The sequence below is a fragment of the Urtica dioica genome, chromosome 4 (genome assembly GCF_054948205.1).
Source record: "Urtica dioica subsp. dioica isolate 48M chromosome 4, U.dioica_male_clone48M_v1_H2, whole genome shotgun sequence".
Lineage (NCBI taxonomy): Eukaryota > Viridiplantae > Streptophyta > Magnoliopsida > Rosales > Urticaceae > Urtica > Urtica dioica.
The window spans coordinates 46367082-46394000 of NC_142759.1; the positions used below are offsets into that span (position 1 = coordinate 46367082).

The 26919-nt window shown below is 38.1% G+C and overlaps 4 protein-coding genes and 1 non-coding gene across 5 annotated transcripts; 3 read left to right on the plus strand and 2 right to left on the minus strand.

Annotated features, from left to right (window-relative positions):
• Positions 1-2323: 2323 nt before the first annotated feature.
• Positions 2324-3183, minus strand: LOC149401686 (RING-H2 finger protein ATL57-like). The gene has a single exon (XM_089613514.1). It carries the CDS (start codon positions 3155-3157, stop codon positions 2687-2689), a length of 471 nt encoding a protein of 156 aa, XP_089469640.1. The 5' UTR covers positions 3158-3183; the 3' UTR covers positions 2324-2686.
• A 9422-nt stretch (positions 3184-12605) lies between these two features.
• LOC149401687 (uncharacterized) lies at positions 12606-14138 on the minus strand. Its single transcript, XM_089610843.1, has one exon. The coding sequence runs from the start codon at positions 14136-14138 to the stop codon at positions 12606-12608; it is 1533 nt and encodes a 510-aa protein (XP_089466969.1).
• On the plus strand, positions 13627-13730 carry LOC149401688 (small nucleolar RNA R71). Its single transcript, XR_016296862.1, has one exon. It is a non-coding gene; the product is annotated as a small nucleolar RNA R71 (small nucleolar RNA).
• Positions 14139-17860: 3722 nt separating the features above from the next.
• On the plus strand, positions 17861-21910 carry LOC149401689 (Nucleotidyltransferase family protein). Its single transcript, XM_089611584.1, has 13 exons — positions 17861-18329; positions 18435-18547; positions 18624-18680; positions 18872-18967; positions 19054-19124; positions 19576-19618; positions 19837-19917; positions 20005-20064; positions 20332-20370; positions 20548-20645; positions 20751-20799; positions 20937-20981; positions 21310-21910. The coding sequence occupies exons 1-13, from the start codon at positions 17879-17881 to the stop codon at positions 21757-21759; spliced, it is 1653 nt and encodes a 550-aa protein (XP_089467710.1). The 5' UTR covers positions 17861-17878; the 3' UTR covers positions 21760-21910.
• A 253-nt stretch (positions 21911-22163) lies between these two features.
• Positions 22164-24751, plus strand: CKS (Nucleotide-diphospho-sugar transferases superfamily protein). The gene is made up of 8 exons (XM_089611585.1): positions 22164-22641; positions 22899-22944; positions 23240-23326; positions 23389-23513; positions 23883-24022; positions 24095-24146; positions 24239-24349; positions 24487-24751. The coding sequence occupies exons 1-8, from the start codon at positions 22417-22419 to the stop codon at positions 24577-24579; spliced, it is 879 nt and encodes a 292-aa protein (XP_089467711.1). The 5' UTR covers positions 22164-22416; the 3' UTR covers positions 24580-24751.
• The last annotated feature ends 2168 nt before the right edge of the window (positions 24752-26919 follow it).

A 26919-nucleotide genomic window follows, 5' to 3' on the forward strand; every position in this document is an offset into this window, starting at 1 on the left:
ATACAAAAAAGACCTTTGTGTGCGACTTTTTTCGCACCCAAAAGTCAATTTTCGCACTCAAAGATATTTTTAGGTGCGGCTTTTCCGCACCTGAAAGTCCGCACCTAAAAGTCTTGGGTGCGAAAAGTCGCACCCAAAAGTCTTGACTTTCGGGTGCGACTTTCCGCACCTAAAGTCGCACCTAAAAAGTCACCAAAAAAATGGCGACTTTCGGGTTTGTTCTTATCTCCGTCGCCGCTCCTCGCTGCAGATAAGAACAAACCCGAAAGTCGCACATATACACACACGGTCAAACCCAAAAATCAAAACCAACGATCCATTGTAAACACAATTTTGAGCATAATTTCAATCTGAGAACACTCCAAATCACCAAGAATCATGAAAATAACCCCCAAATCAAACCCTAGAATCCAGAATAAAAATTGGGGGCAGATGGGCTGATCGGAGGCTCGGGACTGGTCGGAGGGGCTGCAGCGGAGGGGTTGGTCGGAGGGGCTGGTCGGAGGCTGAGAGAGAGAGAGAGAGAGAGAGAGAGAGAGAGAGAGAGAGAGAGAGAGAGAGTTTGTGTTAGAGAGAAGGGGGAGAGACAAAGTGAGGATGAGAATCTAAGAGTGAGAGGGAGGGATTACCTAGCCGGAGAGAGATCACGACGACGGAGCTCGGAGTGGTGGCGGCGACGGAGCTCGGAGTGTGGTGGTGATCGGAGAATTTGTAGGAGAGAAATCGGAGAGAGGGAGGCGAAATGAAATGTTTTGGCTCGGATAGAATGAAAACCGAGCAGAAATTTGATTTATATAAAACTTTGAATTTGGTTGCGACTTTGTCGCACCCAATGACACTTTTGGGTGCGACAAAGTCGCACCCAAAGACCCGTGTCAGTACTTTTGGGTGCGAAAAGTCGCACCCAATGATATTTGTAAAAAGAGGGGGAAAATCCTGCCGCTCAAATTTTTTACTTTTGGGTGCGACTTTTCACACCCAAAAGGTCTAATAGGTGTGAAAAGTCGCACCCAATGGACCTTTTGGGTGCGAAAAGTCGCACCCAATGATTTAACAGTTCAAAATTTATAAAAAGGGGGGAAAAAGACCGCTTAAAACATTTGAACTTTTGGGTGCGACAAAGTCGCACCCAAAAGTTAACCTTGAGTTTTAGGTGCGACTTTGTCGCACCCAATGGTATTAATGAACTTTTGGGTGCGACTTTTTCGCACCCAAATTTAAAAAAATCAGCGAAATTTTTTAGTTGCTTCAATGTCTTTTGGATGCGACTTTTCGCACCCGAAAGTCTTTTTTGGTGCGACTTTTAGATGCGAAAAGTCGCACCCAAAAGTCATCCGCACTGAAAAACTATATTTGTAGTAGTGTAATAAGTTTGTGTAAATCGCCAAACACCAGACTCGCAAAACTCAATTGGATATAAGCACAAAATATCATCAGTCCGATGATCATAAACCCATAGTGCAATTAAAAATTAAGAAACTTTATCAACCGATTCGACAAACTATAGACGCAAGATGATACACAAAATCTGCACAAAATCTACGACAAAGGTATCTCTCTTTAATCGAAATCAGTATTCATAAAATTCTAAAAGAATTAAATTAGGTTGCTCTGATACCAATTGTTAGAATTTTGAATCCCTAAATTAATCCTAATTTAATTATAGAGAAACAAAACCATAGATCTTAATAGCGGAAGCATACCTGAATCCATGAATTGATAATATAAAAGAGTGGTGGTCTTCCAATTGCAGTTTACCTAAGAGTCTGGAGTATTCTTGTTGATGGGGATACAAGAAAATTGAACGTACTGCAATCAGAGACCTACCATGTTATTAGTAATTGCCGAATAACTGTCAGGCAATTACTAATAACTATTGTTTATTTCTAATTTGGCCTCTCATCAAATTAGATTAGCACTTATGGTAGTCACATAATAACTTCATGACAAATATGTCCTTAAGTAACAAATTTTATTCTAAATTAGACCACATCAATTTTGACTTAATTAATAATGACCCAACACATTTATTTAATAATATTAGTAGTCCCAAAATTTTTCAAACATTTTATTCATTGATATCTTCAATGTGTATAGAGATATTGTTTTTAAACAGAAGATTATAAGGCACAATATTGGTAATAAGGAAATCATCATTATCGCATGAAAACCCGGGAACCAATCAGAATGAAGGGAATACTGAGGTTGGCGTGTTTTGTGATCCAATGGAAGATGAGTGGGAAAACTTCAAGGTGTGAACTGTATGAACGAGAGAATTTCCAGCCTTGTCGCTTGTTATCGTTTTTATTATTTAATAATAATCAAACAAAAGAATTCTCTATACTAGAAAAATATAAATAAATGAAAAGAAGCTTGAGGCATCCAGGTGGCACGAAAATTTTGCCCATATCAAAATATTGTTTATAGAAGTAAATGTACATATACTGTTTTTGACTATTTTGTTAAAACCTGAAAACATCAGTTAATTTCAAATATTTATACTATGAAAATAACTAAAAACCGTCTATCGCACACTTATTAGGTAAAAAAAAAAAAATCCCAAACGAAGAAAAAAAAATGGTCTACGCTTGTGCTTGCCAATAATGAAAAAGCCCCTTGAAAGGCAATAAAATTACATATACATATATCCGTATATTTACAAGCAAGCAGCAATCTAATAAAGTCATCAAACTTCTAAGATACAATTGCGACAGAGTGGACAAGTGGGTCTGTTCTTGAGCCAATGATCAATGCAAAGGGTGTGGAAAACGTGATTACACACCGGAAACACCTGGCACGACTCTCCGTCCTCGAAATCCTCCAAGCAAATCACGCACTCCGATCCCTTCGCTCCCTCGTACCGGTTCGCCGGCGGAAGCAGATTCGACTCCCTCAGCCTCTGCGCTCGCCGATCGTCCACGTCACGCACGAACGCGTTGTAGTGGACCACGATGCGCCGGAACACCGCCGCCTCGCTGGACACGTGGCGTGGCCTCGTATCCTGCTGGAGCCACTGGGTGAGGTTGGAGAGGATGTTGTAGAGCAGCACGAAGCAGATCGCCACCGTCAGACACAGAATCGCCGCCGCTAGAAGATCGGCGGTGACTGCGTACTGAAGCATTGGGAGAGACGGCGTTGAGCTGTGAATAATTGACATTCTTGTTTTGTTTGGAGATATTTTTTGTTGGTGGAAATGATTTGTATATATTTATACGTATTTGTATTGTGGATAGGGCATAAGATCTTATCGTCTTTGGGTTTTGTACGGATGTTCAGAGCTGTACAAAAGTGTTTCTTAAGCACTAGCTTCGGCTTGAATAGCATATAACGGTTTTGTTGGTTTACTGAGATTATTTGACAGGCTGGCAGATTTTTATTGGGTGTTTTCGGTGATTAGTTTCTTGTTTTTGTCCTAAATTAATGCTAACGCTAAAGGTGTCCATTTTTTGTTATTATTAATTTGTCCACGTCTGCATTTGGTGTCAACCAGTTTTAAAGGGATGTTATCTTCTGGTCGACCGAGGAAAACAAGTTTTTTTTGTCTTTTTCTTTTTTCTTTTCCAAGAAATTTGGATGCAAGTTAAATTACGATTGATGTTTATATTGTTCATAATTAATATAAATTGAATAAATGATTGAGTCTAAAAGAAAGCATAATTCTTGATCCAGAACATTATTTTTAATAAATTAGGTACAAATGTGAATGTTATTTTAAGACAAATAGAGACCTAGTTATGATACAGTGTGTATTTTTAATTAATATTGTAGTTAATCGACATTCAACTTTTAAAAAAAGACTAGATTTTTATTTAACGATTAAAACTTGTATATATTTCTTCAGCAAGTATTATCAAATTCCCTCTAACTAACTTAGTCCTCTCTTATTTTCATAACGTTAATTTGGGTGTAAGGATTTACCAAGTAGTTATGTATCATATCCAAGTTTAATGCTGTGATTTTGACCGACGCTGGTAGTTGCACAATATCGACATAAAATCTTCTTAACTTTTTCATGTGAAAAATATCACTTCTCTAGACTACGTGTAAAGTTGAAATATTTCTTCTCTTGCGTCGTCATTTTATGGATTTAAGTCACTCGCATAACTTTGATCGGGTGAAAATCTCTCATATATAGTGTTTGAAAGACTTAAGGCATCTTGTCTGTCAATAGAGATTGACCTTGTCCCGCTGCCCCCTTGAGCATGAAGACATCAACAATCGCCTTTATGTCTCAGAAGAAAACTAAAAATCAAAATAGAGTTTACCGGAAATTTCGGGTCTTTTTATTTTGTTTCACGATTGAATGTTATAGGAATTTTGATTAAATTAACATTAACAACAAGTTTAAAGGTAATTTGTAGATGTTAACAGAGTTAGTACTTTTTATTTTAATGCATATTATTTCTCATTTTTATTTATTTTATATCCACATTATATTATTTTTGAATAAAAATATTAATGAGTATTGATGTCATATATTAGCATCATTTTCCTAATAATTATAATACTTAAGTTGCTCATAATCAATAGCGACTTAAGGTGTTTTCTACTTAAGCTCCACATAAGCATGGACAATCCTCATTGGACCAATTGTAATTACTCTTATGACTTCAAATAACATATATGACTGAGAATATATATATATGTATATATAAACTATATAACAAGTGAGAATGAGTATGTCAATATTCATAAACTATTCATCGTCTAATATGTACTATTTTAATACTTCTTTCCTCCTTAAATGATCATGTAATTATGTTTTCATATTTTGTGAGATAACATTAATTATCTATTAGTTCATCTTTCCCTCTCTTTATTAGTTGTTCCTCTTCTTTCTCTCTCTTTCTCCCTCTCTCTCTGAAAAATCTGACCTAATTTCAAATTTCATACCTCAATCAACTCCGAAAATGTGCGAAAGCAAGGCTAACACACATATGCAATATATTTCACATTGCAAAAGAAAATTCAAGAAATTTAGAGAACGTCGGGAAGCCACGACCCCGTCACACTTGTCGAGAAGCCACGACAACGTCGCAAGAATCTCGCGGCCGATCAATAGCGTCGTCTCTCTCTCTCTCTCTCTCTCTCTCTCTCTCTCTCTCTCCTTCAAAAACTCATTCACCACTCTCTCGCTTAATTCACACTTATTTCTCTTCTTTCATTCTATCGGGTGTTTTAACCACCATTCTCGCAATCTATTATTTTCAGAGTTTTTTTTTCTTCTGCTCTCTTCTACGCAGCTTCGCCTTGATCCTTGACGACGAGCTCTAAAGCCTGGAATTGATAACCAACTCAGGTTCTCCAAACGATCATCTTTATATGGGCAAGCTACGTTCAATGAAAAAGAGGCTCGATGTGATTCGCCAGAAAGGGTGAGCTACCTTCAAATTTTGTATTAGGTAGCTAGGCGTGTACTTAGGTAAATTTGAAACACGAGTTACTTATTTTGATGTTAACTTATGATTTAACTATTTTGAAGTGTTTTGGAGTTACATATTAGTAAGAGATCTCTCGGATGATATTAGGTATTTGTTTTGAATGCTATTATGTTATTAAAAAATTATTCATTTGTTATTAGGTGCTCTTTGGATATTAATATATTTTAGTTTGTAATTTATTTAAACATATATGTTTTATTAATAATTTGCATTCACATAGATTTACTACAGAAATGAGGTTTAGTTGATGTTATTAAAACATAATTTCTTAAATATAAAACAATCGTCGTCTTAAATAACTAGATAATAACATACTCTAGAATTCTAAAGTAGTCTTAGAGTATGATGAACTGATGAGATCAGTAAACACTACATCTATAGAGTGTAGTAACATGTTTTCACTACAGTTTTATAAGTTTAACAAACTACGTAAAAAAAAACTGGAGTCATGGGCAAAGTGAAAAGTCTCCATTGTGATAGATGCCAATAGCGAAACCGTAGTTGTAGTATAATGACTACAGCTTTCTACCGTAGTTGCTAAGCCTTTTTCTAGTAGTGAATCCTGCACCAGAACTAGTATCAACTCGTGCTCAAAAGAAGAAGAGTCTAACAAAGAAGAAAAGCAAAGCCTCTTCGGCACCCGGTGTCTAGAAGAAAAGTGTGTGGTTTATGTCTCATTGTCATTCCAACAAATGAGATTTGGTATTGAAACACTCAGTAATTTATGAGAAGAAGATAGATGAGGAGAAGTATACAGTCACTCATATTGTGTCCATGCTAAAAGAGGTAAAGATATTCTCAACTATTACCTCATTAAGAAGATTTTTTGTTCAGATAGCTAGAGAAGCAATAGCAATCTTGACTGGGGATTTTGGGAACTCATAAAACCCAAATTTTGGAGTGGTCAGAATCAGGAGAAATGCGTTCTATGTTTCTGTTGTATATGATGTTGTTGCAGAAGAACCTGATATGGACAAGGTTGCTAGATGCCTCACAGAGAAGGAGGGAACCAGGTGGATTGATCAAAATATGTCTTCCACATACCTGACCACTAAGTACTGTTGTTGTATGAGATATCTGTCAGGAATTGGTTCCCTACTCTTCATAGAGGCTCAATCAACAAAGCCATGGCTGAGTTCCTGTGTGCCACTGAAAATAAGGGATTAGCTGACATAGGGCCTCATCATCTTCAATTAAATAGCTGCACATGACATATCAGAGAAGGTGAACTATCCCATTGGGTTCCCCTCTCATCTATGAGTTTGTGATGAAGCAGAGTTCATGGTTGGAGGCTGGTCACAATGACCTTTATGGAGAACCCAAGTTCATTAATGCAGACCCCAAGTTGTTCACAAGGAAGCACAAGAATGACATCGAGGGAGAGCGAGCTGCTCCAAAAGTTCAAGAAGATGTTCCAACATCTTCATCTCTTATAGGTACATCCTTATCCAACTCCTCGTCCATGAGAAAGAAGATCGCCAGGCAACTTGAAGCTGAGATCAAGAGGATTACCATCTAAAAAATGCAACTTAGCAACCTCCTACGAGATATTAAGTACCCGGTCAAAGAAGTTTCAGTTGAAGACGAAGAAGAAGATCAAGATCAAGCCTCTGCGTAAAGAATAATGTAATTTTTTGCTTCTTTTTTTTAGTATCTTTAGTATGTTTTACTCTCAACGTAGACTGCTACGTTCCCTTGGCTTCCCTTTTGTAGCAAAAAGGGAGAGTATTTTTTGTTGAGTGTTTTATTTCTTTTTTGGGTTGTAATGGCTAGTTAAACAATTGCTTTACTTCCTTTATTTTGAACTAATTAGAACTGCTAAAACTATTTACTTGAAACACTCTGCCTTGTGTCTTTTGTTTGTTTTTCGAAAAATGCCAAGAGGGAGATTGATGGATCCTCTGTGGCGTAGTTTTAAGTTTAGCGAAACTAATTGTAACAGTTGTTCAAGCGAGTTCAAGATTCGGGGTATTTAAATCTTTTTCCTCCCACTCGAAAATAAACTAAATATTGTATTTAGTTCTGATTTTAATGGACAGATAAGATTAGATTTCTTGATGAATCCAACTTACTAGATTTCGCGAGAGATTATGAGGTATATCATATAAAACCCACATAGTGTTTTTTTCGATCACTTCACTTTTCTGTTTGGTTTTCACGTAACCACATCTTTGTGCTCATCTCTCTATTATGAAGATAATCATCGACAATGAGCTCAAAAAAACTTGCAACTTGTGTACCGTCGTACTGAGTATGTGTGACCACGTTTTTTACATTGACGTGCTTGTCAATCTTGGGAAAAGATTGGGTGAAATAAAGAGGGAGTCTCTAATCTGGAGAATTCAAAGGCGCACATGTTTGTTAGGGAGTGATCAAACTTAATATTCATGTTCTTTTGACGATTGATATAGTGGATTGTTTTCACCCGGACGTATCAGTCCCCCTGATTAGGTGTTTTTATCACCAAACATGGTTATCAATTCATTTGTGTCCTAACTGCTTTCAGTTTATTGTTTGATTGATTTTTTATTTAATTAATCCTGCTAAAATCAATCAGTGGTTCGACAAGTAGTACCAACAACATAGTTGAACAACCGTCTAACACCACATAAGTAATTTCAATAAACATAGTCCAGCCATGAGATTTTTTACAGCGGCGTAATTGGTTTCTAAAAAATTGTATTTTATCTATTGCTTCTTACATGGTTGAGTCAATTTATGACTTTTGAGTGATTTGAACAAATTAATCTAATCTTGCAGGGTCTTGATATAACGAACATCAATTTTTGGAAGGACAAATTTTCTAGTACTTGGTGTGCACGGCTTCATTTTCTATTCCAAATTTTCAGTGTTTGTTGATTCGGTGTCATCCTTTCAAGTGTCTTCCATTCATAAGTTTTGTAGGTAATGCATAGTACGCATGCATGGCTTCATAGACCAATGAGAAAGAGAAACAAATAAACAAAGAGAAACTTTATTGTTGTTTATTTCCCTTTGTTGCTGCAATACTCAAATGATTTCACACGATAGGAATGCATTCACTTATTATTCTAATAATTTGTTAGTATTATGACTTTTACATATATATATATATATATATATATATATATATATATATATATATATATAAAGAGGGAACGACTTTGTGATAAATATGTTTGATTTAAAACTTCTATCAATCAAAGTTTTATGTTTTTATTTTGTTCCTATCATGCAAGCATATTACTTAAAATTTTAAAGTAAATTGCCAGTTCGTATTTAAAATTACCACGTGTGCATCACGTCACCTTACCTAGTATATATATATACAAGCAATATGTCTCACGCGTTGCTGTGGTATAATTAATATATTTTAGTCTGAAGGAAGAAATATATAGAGACATATCTAGAAACATTTAGGTTTGAAAAAATATATTTCAAGTTTTTTGAAGATATTTTATCTTTCTGATAAAAAAAACAAAAAATTAGGAAAATAGTAAACTTAAACGTTTGACATTGCTAAATAGCCAACGTTTGGTAAATTTGAGCTAAATAGTCACTTTCAAACACAAATCTTAGGTAAATAGCCAACGTTTATTATATGAAAGTGGTTATTTACGTAAGATTTACGTCTGAAAGTGGCTATTTACCTAAGATTTGCGTCTGAAAATTGTTATTTACCTAAGATTTACGAAACGTTGACTATTTAGTAATATCAAACGTTTAAGTTGACTATTTTCCTAATGGACAAAAAAAAATCGGTAAGAATGAAAAATCTTTGTGTTAAGGGACCAATCTCTTTCTTTTTCTTAAAAAAAATAATTAAAAAATTAATATTCATTGAACATTATTTTGTGAATAGAGGGGACTCCCCTACTTTATATATATATGTGTATATATGTATATATAATATAATATGTGTATGTACCATAGGTTTAGGTAAAATACATTGTGTGCTTTGATTTTATATATGTCATGTTTACATCATAATTTATCGGATATATATTGTTGCGATATTTTTGTAACTAGCACGCAAGTGGACGTATCGAACCAGTAATAGTGTTACGTAAGTAACGGATATCGATCCTACAGGGACTAGTTACTATAGCGACGTTAAACAACTAAGAGCGAATTGATTCCCAAAATTTGTTGATGGATGTGATTATAAAACTAACAAATAAATTAGCGTAAAAATAAACGAGAAATAAACACGAGATAACAAAAATAAGCTACGGGGTTACGATTTCACCGGGTAACACAGCATCGGGGTTTCAGGAACGAACAATTACAACTATTTCTATGTAAGCTAATCTCATTCTCTCAATAATATTCTCTAGCCTCTCTCGAGTGATCTAGCGAACCTATGCAATTGTCGGATTACTTATCCTCTCGGCCTCTAATCCTATTAAAGCAACCACATGCACTAAACACGAGAATTCTAACGATTACACAATTGTCTAAGCCGTCAAGCAACCTAAAAACAATGTGATGAATGAAAAATGGCACGAGTATTCACTCTCTCTTAAGAAGCTAAATACTCCAATTAAACAATTCTAAAGTTGATCAAGCTAAAGAATGCGTTAAGAACACTTCCACACAAGCAAACATATTCATGAAACGATTAATAACTAATCAAACCCTAACGAAACCCATAATCTACATCTAATCCCGACTACATCGTAACCCCGTTAAAGACTTAGCCTCTAACAGTGTTCATGATCATTATCAAAACAAGGAGAGTAATTAAAAGCAATAAAACTAGAATAGAATGAAGAAGGGAACTCATGATTATAACGTAATAGGAATTCAAAAACACATTCAGAAATTAAGAGCAGAAAATAGATAGAAGGAAAAAGAAAAACTATTAATGGAGTTCCGGCTGATCGGATTTTGTCAGTTCCATTGATAAGCTTTCTCTCCTTGGCAAAAGCTCTCAAAAACAATAATAAAAAATAAAGCGTAACCTAAAAATAGAGACTGAGTTATGTTTTATAATTGTTTGAGTCGAAGTACAAATTTGGACTGATCTGGGCCTTAAAAAACGATCCAACGGCTAGGATTAAGTCAAAATCCGACTTTATTTTCGTCAGGATTCATTGTCTCGCGGCGCGCCATCCATCATCGTGGCGCGAGGTTTCCCTATACGTCTCGTCGCGGTGCGAGATCACCGCGAGGTTCACCGCGAGAAGCTCCTGGAACTTTTTGTGTTCGTGACAATACGGGGGTCGCGGCGCGAGATTTGATGATCGCTGAGGTCGCGCCGCGAGGTCTTGCGCACAAGCCTCTAAATCTTCATTTTCTTCATTTGGCTCCAAATTCATCGCTTTTACTTCCGTTCCATCAATATGTGACCCGACAACTACTTTTCATCTATGTTGACCTGAAATTCACTATAATCACACTAAAACCATCAAAAACACTTGAGAACGCGCTAAATCCAAGTCAAATGAGAGCGGATTCATACGTAAAATACGCACTCATCAAACCCCCCCAAACTTGAACATTGCTTTTCCTCAATCAAAACAAAAAACGAACACACACCCCACAAAAGAAATAGACATAAAAACCCTTCTAAGAACTTCTAGTGTTTGAAATACGTCAATCAACATGTACTCATCTCCACTATCGTCCATCGCCTATTATTGACTAAGATATTCACGATTTTAACATTCACGCCAACTACTAAATACAAATCATACAAGTAGCTTTATTAAGACCATTATACAATGCTTACCCATCTCGTGTACTTTCGGCTCCGAATTCATTACCCGCCTTCTCGCTTTCAAAGGTACTCAAAATTCGAGGATATGACAATTTGGCTCGATCAACGCAATCATATGCTTACTCCTCACCTTTGGTCTCCACTAATGTATAATCCTCATTTCGAGTCGATCCGTATGGCTTTAAGGCTTGTATCATCACGGGTAGGATCAAAGGTAAGATATGGATACAAAATTTTCGTGACTAAACATCAACTTTCGCGACTCTACACCTCACCAAAATGAGCACACAACCCTCAAATACTCTTCTCACTTACTTCCCACGTTCTTGACATAGAATTTCACCTTTCTAGAACGTCTCACTCTCTCTTAAGTCGTTATCTCCCGTGTTTCACCCCCCAACACTTTTAACTCTGCACATTCGAGCTAATCTGATTTGATTAGTCTTTCTCTCTCAACTTTTGTCCTCTCCACCGCGTCGAAAAAAGAAAACACAACTAACACAAATCTCTTTTTTTTTTTCTTTTTTTTTTCACAAGATAACACAAGGTAAAACAAATAATTGGACACCGGCGCGGTGCGATGTTAATTCACCAAACAAATAGAGACTAACCAATCCAAATATACAAACCCGAAACTAACATGTACACTCAAGAGTCGCAAAGATCGATGTAATTCATACCTAGTGACTTCGAGACATAAGATGTTAAATGGTTTGTTCTTATTTTGTCTCTAGAAGTGCACTGGTCAATTCAGTACCTTCGGAAGATACCTAGAAGAACTATAGAGTCTCCAACTCTCAATGCCCCATAACCAGACATCAATAGATTCTCCTAACAATCGTACTGAGGTCAATAGTCCTTTGACCCTTAGATTGCGAATATGTCGTTTTAAGCAAACTACAAAGAGTTTGTTCATGCAAATCTACATTTGTCTCTTCGTAAGTTGTTAAGTTTGTTTATAGACTAAAGACTAATGTTTTATCATAAGGCTTCAAACAGACAAGGAAGAATGAATGAACGTTTCAACTTTTTAATAATGAATAAGCAATTACAAGCAAGAGTCTTTGTGAGACTTTATTACATCAAATGTACAAAATAAAGACTACAACTCTTCTTATGGGCACCATTGACAACATCCTCGCGGGTATACGATGGATTAGTCCGCCATTTGGAGCGTGATTCGGGTCGGCTTCACCCCTCCGATGCCGAGCTTGTTAAAGATAGAATACGGCATCAGGTTGATGCTCGCTCCCAGGTCGCATAGTGCTCGCTCAAAGAAGGTGTTCCCGATAGCACACGGGACGGTGAAACTCCCTGGATCCTTCATCTTCACTGACAACTTCCTCTGAATGATGGCGGAGCACTCTTCGGTGAGGGTGATCATGCTACAATCCTCTATCTTCCACTTTTTCGAGAGGATGTCCTTCAGAAACTTGGCGTACGTTGGCATTTGCTCAAGAGCGTCAGCAAACGGGATATTTATCTGAAGCTGCTTGAATACCTCGAGGAATTTGCTGAACTGGTGGTCTAGTTTCCCTTTTCTGCCTCTGAGGAAATGGCAGCTTTGGTGTGCTTGTTGGAGCTGGTGCACTCGTCGGAGGTGGCGTGGCTTGGTTCATCGATACGGGGGGCTCGTCTTTCCCCACCTTCTCTTTCTTCTTGTCTGAGTTGTCGATCACTTGTCCACTTCTGAGTGTAATGGCGTTGACTTGTGACCTAGGGTTGATGTCGGTGTTGCTCGGTAGCGTTCCCTGAGGTCCCGAGTTTACCGCTGCCGACAGTTGCCCCATTTGCGTCTTGAGATTTTGGATCTGAGCCGATTGGTTCGAGAGAGACGTCTTCGTTTCGTGCATGAACTCGGTGGTTGAGTTTATGAAGGCGGTTGTTGACGTGGCCAAGTTGGCGATGAGCTCTTCTAGGTTGGTCTCGCCCTTGTACGCCCGAAATGGAGTAGCTTGGTATGGCGGTGGTCGGGGCTGATTCTGTGGTGGACGAGGCTGGGCTTGAGGCGCGGGTTGCATCAACATGTTGTTTTGGGGACCTCTCCATCCCTCATTCTGGTGGTTGTTCCTTGGGCCTTGATTGTAGTTGTTCTGGGATAGCCTGTTGTTGATGAAGTTGGCCTGTTGGCCGTTGTCCCCATAAACGCACTTGTCACTATTGTGCTGCCCATTGCACCAGAAACAGACCTCAGGGGTGTGCACGGCCTGAACGGAGGCCTTCTGTCCCTGGATTGACCTTGTGAGATCCGCCACCTGTGCCGCCAGTGCCTTAATCAGCTCCATCTCGGGAGTGACATGCATATTCTTCAAGATGCGCCGCTCGGACGGGCATTGATCGTTGTTGTAAGCCAGCTCCTCGAGAATGCTGTGAGCTTCCTCCTCCGTCTTCTGAAAGAACGACCCTCCAGCGGCCGTGTTGACCATGGTGCGAGATGATGGTGAGAGACCGCCATAGAAAATCTGCACCATCATCCACTCTTGGATGCCATGATTGGGGCACCTCCGCTCTAATTCCTTGAAGCGCCCCCATGCTTCAAATAAGGACTCCCCGTCGTACTGAGCAAACGAGTGGATCTCGTTGCGTCTCTTGTGCATCTTCTCGAACGGGAAGAACTTTGAGATGAATTTGATGCGCAAGTCGGCCCATGAGGTGATGGAACCCGGCGGAACGGAGTTGAGCCACGTCTTGGCTCGGTCTCGTAGTGAGAATGGGAAGAGGTGGAGGCGGATGGCTTCGTCGGACACATTATGGAGCTTGAACGTGTTTGCGATCTCGACGAAGTTCGTTAGATGGTATTGTGGGTCTTCGGCAGGTGATCCAGAGAATTGATTCGCTTGGACCATATGTATTATGCCGGTCTTAATTTCGAAATTCTGGTTACCCGCAAGATCCGGGAGAGCGATTGCCGATTGCGCGGCGTCAGCTGATGGTAACCCATATTGAAATAGGGTCTTTGGCTCTTCGTTCCCTGCGTTGTTCGCTCTATCTCCCATTGCTCGTTCCTTTGCTTTTTGTTCATCTTGCAGAATTTTTCGATCTCAAGATTTAGTGAAACGAGGTTTGATATTCCCTCACTCCGCATGTACCTTCTAAATAGAGAAAATGACATGCAGAGTTAGGAAACGCGTAACGAAATCAAATGGCTAAGAAGATTATTTTTCAACGCTATTGTAAAAAGTTCCCCGGCAACGGCGCCAAAAACTTGTTGCGATATTTTTGTAACTAGCACGCAAGCGGACGTATCGAACAAGTAATAGTGTTACGTAAGTAACGGATATCGATCCCACAGGGACTAGTTACTATAGCGACGTTAAACAACTAAGAGCGAATTGATTCCCAAAATTTGTTGATGGATGTGATAATAAAACTAACAAATAAATTAACGTAAAAATAAACGAGAAGTAAACACGAGATAACAAAAATAAGCTACGGGGTTACGATTTCACCGGGTAACACAACATCGGGGTTTCGGGAACGAACAATTACAACTATTTCTATGTAAGCTAATATCTCATTCTCTCAATAATATTCCCTAGCCTCTCTCGACTGATCTAGCGAACCTATGCAATTGTCGGATTACTTATCCTCTCGGCCTCTAATCCTATTAAAGCAACCACATGCACTAAACACGAGAATTCTAACGATTACACAATTGTCTAAGCCGTCAAGCAACCTAAAAACAATGTGATGAATGAAAAAGGGCACGAGTATTCGCTCTCTCTCAAGCAGCTAAATACTCGAATTAAACAATTCTAAAGGTGATCAAGCTAAAGAATGCGTTAAGAACACTTCTACACAAGCAAACATATTCATGAAACAGTTAATAACTAATCAAACCCTAACGAAACCCCTAATCTACATCTAATCCCGACTACATCGTAACCCCGTTAAAGACTTAGCCTCTAACGGTGTTCATGACCATGATCAAAACAAGGAGAGTAATTAAAAGCAATAAAACTAGAATAGAATGAAGAAGAGAACTCATGATTATAACGTAATAGGAATTAAAAAACACATTCAGAAATTAAGAGCAAAAAATAGATAGAAGGAAGAAGAAAAACTATTAATGGAGTTCCGGCTGATCGGATTTTGTCAATTCCATTGATAAGCTTTCTCTCCTTGGCAAAAGCTCTAAAAAAATAATAAAAAAATAAAGCGAAACCTAAAAATAGAGTTTGAGTTATATGTTTTATAGTGGTTTAGGTCGAAGTACAATTTTGGACTGATCTGGGCCTTAAAAAACGATCCAACGGCTAGGATTAAGTCAAAATCCGAGTTTATTTTCGTCAAGATTCGTCGTCTCGCGGCGCGCCATCCATCATCGCGGTGCGAGATTTCCTTATACGTCTCGTCGCGACGCGAGATCACCGCGAGAAGCTCCTGGAACTTTTTGTGTTCGTGACAATGCGGGGGTCGCGGCGCGAGATCTTATGGTCGCGGCACGAGATTTGATGATCGCTGAGGTCGCGCCGCGAGGTCTTGCGCACAAGCCTCCAAATCTTCATTTTCTTCATTTTGACTCCAAATTCATCGCTTTTCCGTTCCATCGATATGTGACCCGACAGCTACTTTTCATCCATGTTGACCTGAAATTCACTATAATAACACTAAAACCATCAAAAACACTTGAGAACGCGCTAAATCCAAGTTAAAGTAAAAAGTGTCATAGTTTAGACACTACACAAATGAAAATATGTGATTGGTTAAATGTGATAGCGATTTTGGCGAAGAGTTCTCTGGCGTGAGCAAACTCCATGACAATGTAGACATTCGTTCTTGTGACCATCGTTCTCTATAAGTATCTAGAGTTTTATAGAGGTGGAGGTTTTTATTTATTATTTTTTTTTAAGTTTATATTTTCTTCTAAATTAAAATGTTACTTTAAGTAAAGGTTAGAATCGAGTTTTCAAATTAGTATAAGACTAAAAGTAAAAAAAAATAATAATAATAAACATTTATATATTTTAGGGTTAGCGGCGGCAAAAATATTTAATGTTTATCCAAAATGATACTTATATACTTATTCATTTTTTGCGTCGACAATAATACATAATACTACGTTTTAGTTGCGCCGTATGTATTTCTTCCGTTAAGTTGAATGGACGAACACGTGTCAGCCTCTAATTTGATGAAAAATTATTATTTTTTTTCTTAAAATTAGTTCAACATTAGCTATATATTTTTATAATACCAAAAAAAAAAAAAAAACTCTCACCTCATGTACAAAAAAAACCCTTCAAACTAATTGAATACTGATTGTATTAGTTTATAATACAAAACTTTAATAACTGTATTTCTTAAAACTAGTAAAGATTACTTATATTATTTTATAGCACAAAATTTTTTTTATGAACTTTTCTTAAAATTTATTAAACATTTATTATACCATTTTATAATACAAAACATATCAATAATTTTTTTTAACAATAGTAAAATATTTCTTATATTATTTTTTGTATTAACGAGGAAATACTTTTCCTTTTAATTTTTTTTTTGCATTATACAATGATATGATAAATATTTGTTTAGATTTAAAAAGAATTAATAATTTGTGTGTATTAATAAGGAGATTTTTTTTTAAATTTTTTGTGTAAATTTGGGTTCAACGCGAGGCGATTTTTTTTCCTTTAGCAACTCCTCGATTTGCATTTGATGCTATGATTTCTTTTGATACTAAGCTTACAGAAAGTGAAAATATTTTAAGATTTTTGTGCATCGTATAATACATAACGTCAACATCGTCCTTCAAGACAGCAGACTCCATTGGAATCGTAACCATTGTATATGGAGCTTCAATTTTTAAGTCGATCTTGAATCTAATCGATTATCTTGTAAACCTTATACACTAACTCCATGCAGGTCACGTCTTTCAAAACTTCGATAAGAAATTTTCGTGACTAAACATCAACCTTCGCGACTCTACACCTCACCAAAATGAGCACACAACCCTCAAATACTCTTCTCACTCACTTCCCACGTTCTTGACATAGAATTTCACCTTTCTAGAACGTCTCACTCTCTCTTAAGTCGTTATCTCCCGTGTTTCACCCCCAACACTTTTAACTCTGCACATTCGAGCTAATCTGATTTGATTAGTCTTTCTCTCTAAACTTTTGTCCTCTCCACCGCGCCGAAAAAAGAAAACTCAACTAACACAAATCTCTGTTTTGTTTTTTTTTCACAAGATAACACAAGGTAAAACAAATAATTGGACACCGGCGCGGTGCGATGTTAATTCACCAAACAAATAGAGACTAACCAATCCAAATATACAAACCCGAAACTAACATGTACACTCAAGTCGCAAAGATCGATGGGGTTCTTTGTGGGGTGTTTTTTTTTTTTTTTCAATTTCCAGCTAGGCTTTTTCTGACTTTCATGAGAATGGAATGATGTTTGACCTTTAGTGAGCGGGTTCTAAAAGAATAGTATTTTTTCTTAGAATATGAGTCAAAAGTCTAATTTAAAATATTATTGAACTAATGGATTTAGTTTTGATATATTGAGATTTTTGTACCAAAGAAAAATTTTCTTTTAAATTTTAAGGTATACTTTTGTTATAGTCGATAAATCGAGGATTAAAACAAACATGACATTTTTGAAAAATAGACTCGAAAGAGAAAAAAAAAACATTAGGTTCCAACTTCAAAATAAAAACTACATTATTTTGTTTCTAAAGAAACGACATTTGTGTTTTTTATCGTAGTTCGCACTCTCTCTCTCTCTGGTATCTATGCCTACGCTAAAGGCAAAACGCAAAGCCCTAAAGCTTGGCGCCACAAAGAACAGAAAAAAACCCCTCTCTTCGCTTCTTCTTGCTCCAGTTGTCTCTCCCATGGAGGAAATTCCCCAAAGTTTCCTCTACGATACTGTACCTCCTCTGTCTCTCTCAGCCGGAACCGATGAATCTCCGCCTCCCCAAGATTTCGATTCGTACGTCGTCTTCCGCAGCGAGTTAACGCTCGACGCTCCGGACGCTCCGTCGCCGGAGATTCCCGCCATCGATTTCTTCTCCCTAGACGTCAAATCCGACTTCGCGGATCCGATTCTGGTCTCTACGCCTCCAGCGAAGTCGGCGGCGGCGGAGCCGGAGACTCCGGTGCTGGAAGCCGAACGGCGGCTCGAGACCGGGTGGTTCCGCGAAAACAGCAAGTACAAAAGCCCTATGCTTCAGCTCCATAAAGGTTGAGGTCTTGGTTTTGTGAAAATAATTTTTTCTTCGAGTGGCTCGTGAGGTAATGGGTGCTGGATTTGAATTTGATTTCGGTTTGAATGTTTTTATTTTACAGAGATTGTTGATTTTTGTGAGTTTTTATCTCCGACTCTTGAAGAGCAAGAGTCGCGTAATAAAGCAATTGAGGACGTCGTTGGTGTTATTAAGCATATTTGGCCGAACTGCAAGGTATACTTCGATTCTATCTCCCTCCTAGAGTGGTTTAATTCGCAATCCTGAACTTTACTGTTTTATTATTTTGCAGGTGGAGATTTTTGGTTCTTTCAAGACGGGGCTTTATCTTCCAACTAGCGATATAGATGTAAGTACGTTGTTTGTAATGTATTTATTTATTTTCCTGCTACGATTGTGTATCAGTGGCATTCGTATGGTAACCTTTATGTTTTGAAGTAACTAAGGTAGCAAATTGCTCGTTCTTGACTTCCAGATTAGTGATGTGATGTTACTGAAACTATTGAGTTTTCCATATATCGGTTTCATGTTGATCTCTAGGTTGTGATTCTCGAGTCGGGAATCGTTAAACCGCCGCTAGGCTTGGTGGCTATTTCTCGGTCATTGCGACAGAGGAGAATGGGAAAAAATATAAACGTAAAATCTCTTTATATTTGCAAATTAAGTCGGATTAGTAACAATTGACATGAGAAGTTTTCTCACATTGGCCATCAATTCTTCAGGTGATTGCGAAGGCCCGTGTACCCATCATTAAATTTATAGAACAGAGAAGTGGCGTCAATTTTGATATAAGGTTCACCACTCTTGTCATAGTAATTTGTTTTTTTTCCAAAAAGTTTAAAGTTGTCAAGTCCATATTCTTCAGACTATTAAAAAAATATGGTAACTCAAGTGACTGGCCAACATAGTGTGTTTCATCTTATAAGCTCCGTGTCAGTAGTAAGGAGTCTAAGGACAGGACAGTTACATGCAATATCTTTGAATACATTGGCCTAGGTCCTTTTTCTTATTCAGTTGTAATATTATTGGGATAAAAAAAGTGTAGGCATGTTATAACTATTCTGGTGTTACTCACTGTAATACCTATGAACTTTGTGTTCGAGGATGCTGGTAAGATAACAAAACAAAAACATAATTATTACTCATGAAAAAGCTTTGCATCAGCACTTTGATGCAAATCATTGCTCAATTACTCGTGGTTTTGTAGATGTGAAAATAAATTAACTACTGTTCTCATATTCCAGTTTTGACTTACAGAATGGGCCGATGGCTGCTGAATACATCCAGGTTGGATTTATTATCTATGTCGTCTTTTTGTGTTAAACTTTGACTTGGTGCCTGAACTTGTTGACAGCATTGAACAAGTCTCTTCGGAGACACCCGATAAAAATAGCAGCATTGAACAATGAATATAGTTTTGTGTTTATCTTCATTGTTTGTTGCGTTTCATTTTTTTTATTGGTTTGAGTGAGTGTATAGCTTGATCACCTTGCTTTGCTCTTCAGGAAGCAGTTTCCAAACTTCCTCCTCTGCGACCACTGTGCTTGATTTTAAAAGTATTTTTGCAGCAAAGGGAACTGAATGAGGTAATTTTTATTTTCTTTATCTTTATAAATAAAAAATAAAAATTGATGTATCCAGACTGACTAATTCAAGTCTAATTTGTTATCAAGGTATACACTGGTGGATTAGGTTCTTATGCCCTCCTCACCATGCTTCTGGCAATGTTGCAGGTAAATGCAACAAAGAATGTTTATTTGAATCCAACTCTGCTTGATTAAGTCTGGAAATTTTCAAAAAGTTTCAATCAATTGGGAAATTGTCATGCATATTATAAGTGGGGCTAAGTGATCTTCTCCATTGAGTTAATATATATATATATATATATATATATATATATATATATATATATAAATATATATTCACTCCTCTTCAGCAGAAGCTGTTTTATATCCCCAGCTTTTAATTACTTTTTAACAATAGTTTATATATTGTGACAGAGTCTAAGGGAACCAGAACCCAACCTGGGAATTCTTTTGGTATGTGTTTCAAAACCAAAATCCTTTGATTTTTGCTGTGGCTCCTTTCGTGTCGCAAAATGCACTATAAATTACAAGCCTCGTATTTTAGCACAAAAAGTTGAAGCTCTTTAAAGGCGTTCCTGGGGTTTACACTCATGGTTTTCTCTTCTTTCTTATTCGGTATTTGGAAAATAGGTCAAATTCTTTGATTTTTATGGACGAAAATTAAACACCACAGATGTTGGTGTATCATGCAGCGGGGACGGAACCTTTTTCTCAAAGAGTAGCAGAGGGTACATATATTAATATTCCCGCTTGATGTTTCTTGCTATTTTTAGTCATCAACATATGTTATATCTATCAGCTCTCCGTGACAGAAGTTGTGTGTTTCTTTTCAGTTTTGTGAATTTCACACGCCCTGGTCTTATTTCCATTGAAGATCCACAGGTTTGGTGATTATTTGTTATTGATTTGTATATGCTCTGCTTTCTCAAAAGAGAAAAACCCTAACTAATGGAATTATAATGATTTATTTATTCCAATTCAAGCTTTTAATTATCAATGTTCATTTTCTGATTTTATAGGCACCGGAGAATGATATCGGAAAGAACTCGTTCAACTACTTTCAGGTTAGCTTGTCCTGCTAAAAAAGTCACGTGCTCCATTTTTATTACTTGATTTTATTATTGAAATTAACTGTTCTTTTGGAGTTGTATGACAAACTTATTCCTCTTCTGTGTATGTGGAACGTATGAATGAGTGTAAATCAGAACGGTTTACTTATACATGCTTCCAACTGGTTTTTAATATTCATTCTTCCTTTTTTGCTTGCTCTGCTTCTATGGTTCACCACTTCACCGTAAGAAAAGGGTTCTTGAGACTTGAGTTGACAGGTGAGAGTAAGGACTTGGATTGAAGTTGTAATAATTTTTCTTGTCTCTCTTTAATCGGTTACAGATTAGATCGGCATTTTCAATGGCGTTCACAACTCTGACGAATCCAAAGACGATAATGAGCTTGGGGCCGGGGCGGAGCATACTGGGCACGATAATCAGACCGGACTCACTGCTGGTGGAACGAAAGGGAGGGTTGACCGGTCAAGTGACTTTCAACAGCCTCCTTCCCGGGGCGGGCGAGCCGCTGGAGTCCCAGCCCGGAAAGCACGACTTGCTCTGCAACTGGCAAGTGGACGATGAAGACCCGCTGCCACGTGGCGGCGGCGGAGACGGGAAGAAGAGGAAATCGGCAGAGAAATCCAAGTCCCGCAAGAAGAAGAAAGAAAAAGAGAATGGCACCGACGGCGCTCCGGGAAGCTCGAAGAGCGGGTCGAGAAAAGACAAGTCTGCGAAGAAGAATAAGCGCCGTGGAGATCCCAATGGTTACGGTCGGAGTGTCTCTCCGTGGTAGCCTTTATTTATTTGTTTATTTAGATCCAAGTCTAACAACCATTCACCACCAGTTTTGTCATCGCTAGCTAGTTTGCTCTAATGTAACACATATAAGGGCTTTTTTGTTCATTTTATTATATTATGATATAAAAAAAAAGGCAGTTTTACAAGGAACACGCATATTTCCTTCATCCTTCTTATGGAGATTGAAATTGCCGGTAAATGCTATTTGTGTGCAGCGAAGTGTCTAATGAGATTTTTAAAATATAAAACTAATGTTATTTTACAGCGATGATACTACTGACGTTTATGGAGAATCTCCTTTTAAGATCTTGAGAATAATATAAACACAACTTTTAATGACAATAATACTTGTTGCTAGTTTAGTATTTTAATTCAAGGAAAAACACAAGATTTGGTGTTGTATTATTGGGCAAGTAAACGGGCACATGGTGAGTTAGAGTAAGACACAGCTTGGACAGAGATGAACTGTCATTTCCTCACATATTTATATTATTGTGATCACTGCACAGATCTTATTAATAGACATTGATTTTACAAATTAATCACAAGTACGAAGGAACATAAAACAGTTCACACTCACAGTGGCGTTTCACACTCCCTCTCTCACACACACACACACACGCGAGATCTTCTGGGCACGTAATCCCCAACCATGCCGACGTGTTCTTCGGAGGGATCTTGGGGCAGCCCCAAGGCGTGGATCGTTCACGGCGTGGTGGCCGGAGCTGCCGTCGCCGCCGCAATCGGGGCTCGGTTCTACCTGGGCCGGGTTGCCAAGTTCCGGAGCCGGGTCGTCGGAATTATTCCAGCTCGTTTCGCGTCGTCCAGGTTCCAAGGCAAACCATTGGCTCACATCCTCGGAAAGCCCATGATTCAGGTTCCGAAAATCTCATCTTTGATCTGCCTTCCGATTTTGGGGAATCTGATAACCTTCCCGCAACTAAAAAGAAAACACAATTTAGATTCTATCTATTTGCGGTCCAATGGACGTCAATTCTTTTATACTGTAAAACCAATAAATAATGATAATTTAGTTACATATATGGCCGTATTGCCCGATTTTTCTTTTTGTTCTACGGAGAAATCTGATTCGCTTTTTTTTAAACGTTTGTAATCGTCTGACCCTACCTGCAGAGAACCTGGGAAAGAGCGAAGCTTGCCACTTCATTGGATCATATCGGTACGTATGTATATTCACTCGAGTTCGTGTTCACTCTTAATTTTTGAGAAGGAATATATATATGTATATATTAAGGGGAAAAAGTGCGTTTCGTGGTCAGCTTTCATGTAAACCACATTTTGGTTACGTTGGAGATCATAAATGACAGACGGCGTTTTGATCGCGTTCGATAATTTGTATCATCTGATAACTGATTATGCTAGTTCAAGAAATCTTGCTTGCTTGTGAGAAATGTCATTTTGAAACAAAAGCCTTGTCTTATTGCTCTTTATTTGTTCATGTCCAATATTTGTAGTTGTGGCTACGGATGACGAAAATATTGCAGAATGCTGCCGGGGCTTCGGCGCTGACGTCATCATGACCTCGGTGTCTTGCCGGAACGGTAAGCCTTTGTTTCGCTTTATAATGTCGTTGCTCAGGCTCATAGTTGTGTGCACTACTCAGGAACCGAGCGTTGCAATGAAGCTCTTGAGAAGCTTGGAAAGAAGTACGACATAGTAGTCAACATTCAGGGTGACGAGCCTCTTCTCGAACCCGAGATTATAGACGGGATCGTCAAAGCCTTGCAGGTGAACCCATCTCACCACTCTTCATTTTTTTATATATGCGATCCCTGAATTTTACAAACAGTTCACGGACTAGTCTCTGTTATTTATTTATTTTTCTTCCACAAACAGTGCACTGGCTTTGAAAATTTTGCACGAGCATACTTTTATAAAAATTCATAAAATTACTATTTAAGCCGAGGTGAAGGCAGCACGAGTGCGGAGTTCAGGAACTGCTTTTGCAAAGAAAGAAAAGAAAAAACAATAAAGAAAGGGCCAATATGCACGACCCATAAAGTTGAGAGGCCACCGGTGCAATAAGTCTATTTTTAAAGATATGGAACTCTTAGTATATCGTCTGGTCAATGTCTAAACTTGTTTATGTTTTTGTAGAAAACACCCGATGCAGTTTTTAGCACCGCTGTTACGCCACTGAAAGCGGAAGATGCGTTCGATCCGAATCGGGTGAAATGTGTGGTTGACAATCGTGGCTACGCAATATACTTTTCGAGGGGCTTAATTCCGTTCAACAAGTGAGAACTAGAACACGTTCCCATTATCTGTTTATGCTTTCACTCTCTAAATTAGACATCGCTGTTACACAGGTCAGGAAAGGTCAACCCACAATATCCGTATATGCTTCATCTGGGAATCCAGGTACTTCTTATTTATTTATTTGGAAGTGAGCTTTGTAGAGGCAGTGTGTTATTTATCCAAATGGGTTTGTGACTCTGTATGTAAAAAACCAGAGCTATGATTCCAAGTTTCTGAAGACATATTCGGAGCTTGAGGCTACACCGCTGCAACTCGAGGAAGATCTCGAGCAGCTTAAAGTCCTTGAAAACGGCTACAAAATGAAGGTGATATGCTTTAAGTCCCCCCTTTTTTTCATGCTGTTGTAAGTCAAGTAACACAAAATTAAGGTTGATAGTTTTGTTATTTTAATCAAATGTGAACCTGACGTTTTAACTCGGGTGTGACTGATATTTGTGTCCAGGTGATAAAGGTTGACCATGAGGCTCATGGCGTTGACATTCCAGAGGACGTTGAGAAGATAGAATCTCTGATGCGCCAAATGAACTTGTCTTAATTCATGACAACCACACTTGATTCGTGTATATTATTTTGTGTAATAAAGACCGAAGCTTTTCATCATATTCATTAATAATGTATGTAATCTTTTACATGTTTAACCAGCTCTCTCTCGGTGTCTTGAGAAATATTGGCATTTTTTCTTCTCAAGTATACTACTTGTGACTCTATATTATTTTGTATAAATATGTAGTTCCCTTATTTGCGTGTGTTGAGAATTGAATGCGGAAAAACACAATTCTACAGACTTTCAACAAATAACGCAGATCAAAACAAAAAACCAGCGATAACTTGCACAGGAAGTTATCTACGAAGTTTAGCGCGAAGAACAGAAAACTGAAAGAAATTGAGGAAGAACAAAGAGAAAGACACGCTGATTTTTATCCTGGTTCAGATTCAAAGAGAATCATAATCCAGTTAGGCCTCGAGAGAGTCCTATTTCGATGATCCACTATCTTCAAACGAGTTACAAGAAACAATCCGATCAAATCCTTGATCTCGACCTTCAAGTTACAACCCAGCACACTTGAACAAGCCTCACAACAGATTTCACTCGAGTATTTCCCAGAGATCAAGCCCTCTTCTCAATCTCACACACTCTATCTCTCTCAGATTCTTTTTCTCTCTAACAATAATGAATTGAACTACACAAACTATCCAGGCTAGTGTTTATAAACTACACTGCTCTGGTTACAAGATGTCTAGGTACAATGTAACTACCTAACCAACTCCAGTCCGCGTGGTAGAGCCTTGTGCTGACGTGTCATGATGACGAGGCATTGCTTTCACAAATCTCCACCTTGCTGAGTCATCACCCTTCTTCACGTTCAGCGCTTTAAGTCTTCATCAGTGTGGATCATCAAAGTTTCTCTTTCATCTCGAGGCCTATTTCCATGGTCACTCCTCCTTGACCATCCTTTAGCAAGTTTAGAGCTCCTTCAAACTTTTGGGATCACCTTGGTAAACATGTGAGCAGGGTTTACCTCAATATCAATCTTCTTCACCTGTACCAGTTTCTCATTAATGACATCCTTGATGAAGTACAGTCTCACATCAATATGTTTTGTCCTCTCATGGAACACACTATTCTTGGACAAGTGAATTGCACTATGAGAATCACAATTGACCACTGTTTCTTCATCAGTCAGACCAAGTTCTCTGGTGAACCCTTTTAACCATAAAGTTTCTTTAATTGCTTCAGTGAGAGCAATATATTCAGCTTTTGTGGTGGACAAAGCTATAACATGCTGAAGAGTAGATTTCCAACTCACAGTATCTTTAAAGGCTATAAGCATGTCATCAACATAGATGAGAAGATATATGAAATTTCCATTCTTTAGCTGTGTGAGATAGACACAGCTATCATACTTGCTCCTTTGAAATCCTTGTTTGATCATAAACTCATCAAACCTTAGATACCATTGTCTAGGTGATTGTTTAAGACCATATAGAGACTTCTTCAGTAGACAAACCTTCTTCTTTGGATTTCCTTAGACAAAGCCCTCTGGTTGCTCCACGTAGACCTCTTCTTCTAGCGTGCCATGCAAGAAAGTAGTCTTGACATCTAGTTGCTCCTAGTTCTAGGTCATACATGGCCACTGCAGCTAGGATTATTCTGATTGAGGTGTGCTTGAATACTGGTGAGAAAACTTCATGATAATCAATGCCTTCAATCTGAGAATAGCCCTTGGCCACAAGTCTGGCTTTATACCTTGGCTTCTCCACTCCTGGAATACCTGGTTTCAATTTGAAAACCCTCTTGCATCCAACAACTCTTTTGTTTTCAGGAATTGAGACAAGCATCCAAGTGTTGTTTTTGTCCAGGGATTCCATTTCTTCAGTCATGGCCTGATGCCACATTTTCCATTGTGTGCTTTTCTGAGCCTCTGAGTAGCTCCTTGGTTCTTCTTCAATCAACTCAGCAGCATTCAAAGCAAAAGCTATCAGATCAGCTTGAGAAAATCTAGCTGGCTTGTTGATCACACACCTGGGTCTGTCCCTTGTGAGCATGTAGCCTTCAAGGTCTTCATCAACATTCTCATCAGTTTGATGATCCTCTTGTTGATTTGCTGTTGCTGCTTGGTCTTCTTCATTTGTTGCTTCAGTTGGTCATGTTCAGCTCCACCTTGATCTGGATAGGCTCCACCTTGATCCTATGTGCTTGTAACATCTCTTAGCTCCACCTGAACCTGTTCCGTAGTTTTATTACTCTGATCAAGCCTTAAGCTTGTCTGATCACAGGGATTAGTTTTATAAAATACAGACTCATTAAATATCATATCTCTACTGATGACTATTTTCTTTTCTTCTATCAGCCACATTCTATATCCTTTACACC

Excerpts from the sequence above, each read along its gene's own strand:
- LOC149401686 (XM_089613514.1), bottom strand. The coding sequence starts at position 3,157 with ATGTCAATTATTCACAGCTCAACGCCGTCTCTCCCAATGCTTCAGTAC.
- LOC149401687 (XM_089610843.1), bottom strand. The coding sequence starts at position 14,138 with ATGGGAGATAGAGCGAACAACGCAGGGAACGAAGAGCCAAAGACCCTA.
- LOC149401689 (XM_089611584.1), top strand. The coding sequence starts at position 17,879 with ATGCCTACGCTAAAGGCAAAACGCAAAGCCCTAAAGCTTGGCGCCACA. Across the intron at positions 20,065-20,331 it reads TGCTTCTGGCAATGTTGCAG|AGTCTAAGGGAACCAGAACC; the intron begins GTAAATGCAACA and ends ATATTGTGACAG. Across the intron at positions 20,371-20,547 it reads CCAACCTGGGAATTCTTTTG|GTCAAATTCTTTGATTTTTA; the intron begins GTATGTGTTTCA and ends TTTGGAAAATAG.
- CKS (XM_089611585.1), top strand. The coding sequence starts at position 22,417 with ATGCCGACGTGTTCTTCGGAGGGATCTTGGGGCAGCCCCAAGGCGTGG. Across the intron at positions 22,945-23,239 it reads CACTTCATTGGATCATATCG|TTGTGGCTACGGATGACGAA; the intron begins GTACGTATGTAT and ends CAATATTTGTAG. Across the intron at positions 24,147-24,238 it reads TGCTTCATCTGGGAATCCAG|AGCTATGATTCCAAGTTTCT; the intron begins GTACTTCTTATT and ends GTAAAAAACCAG.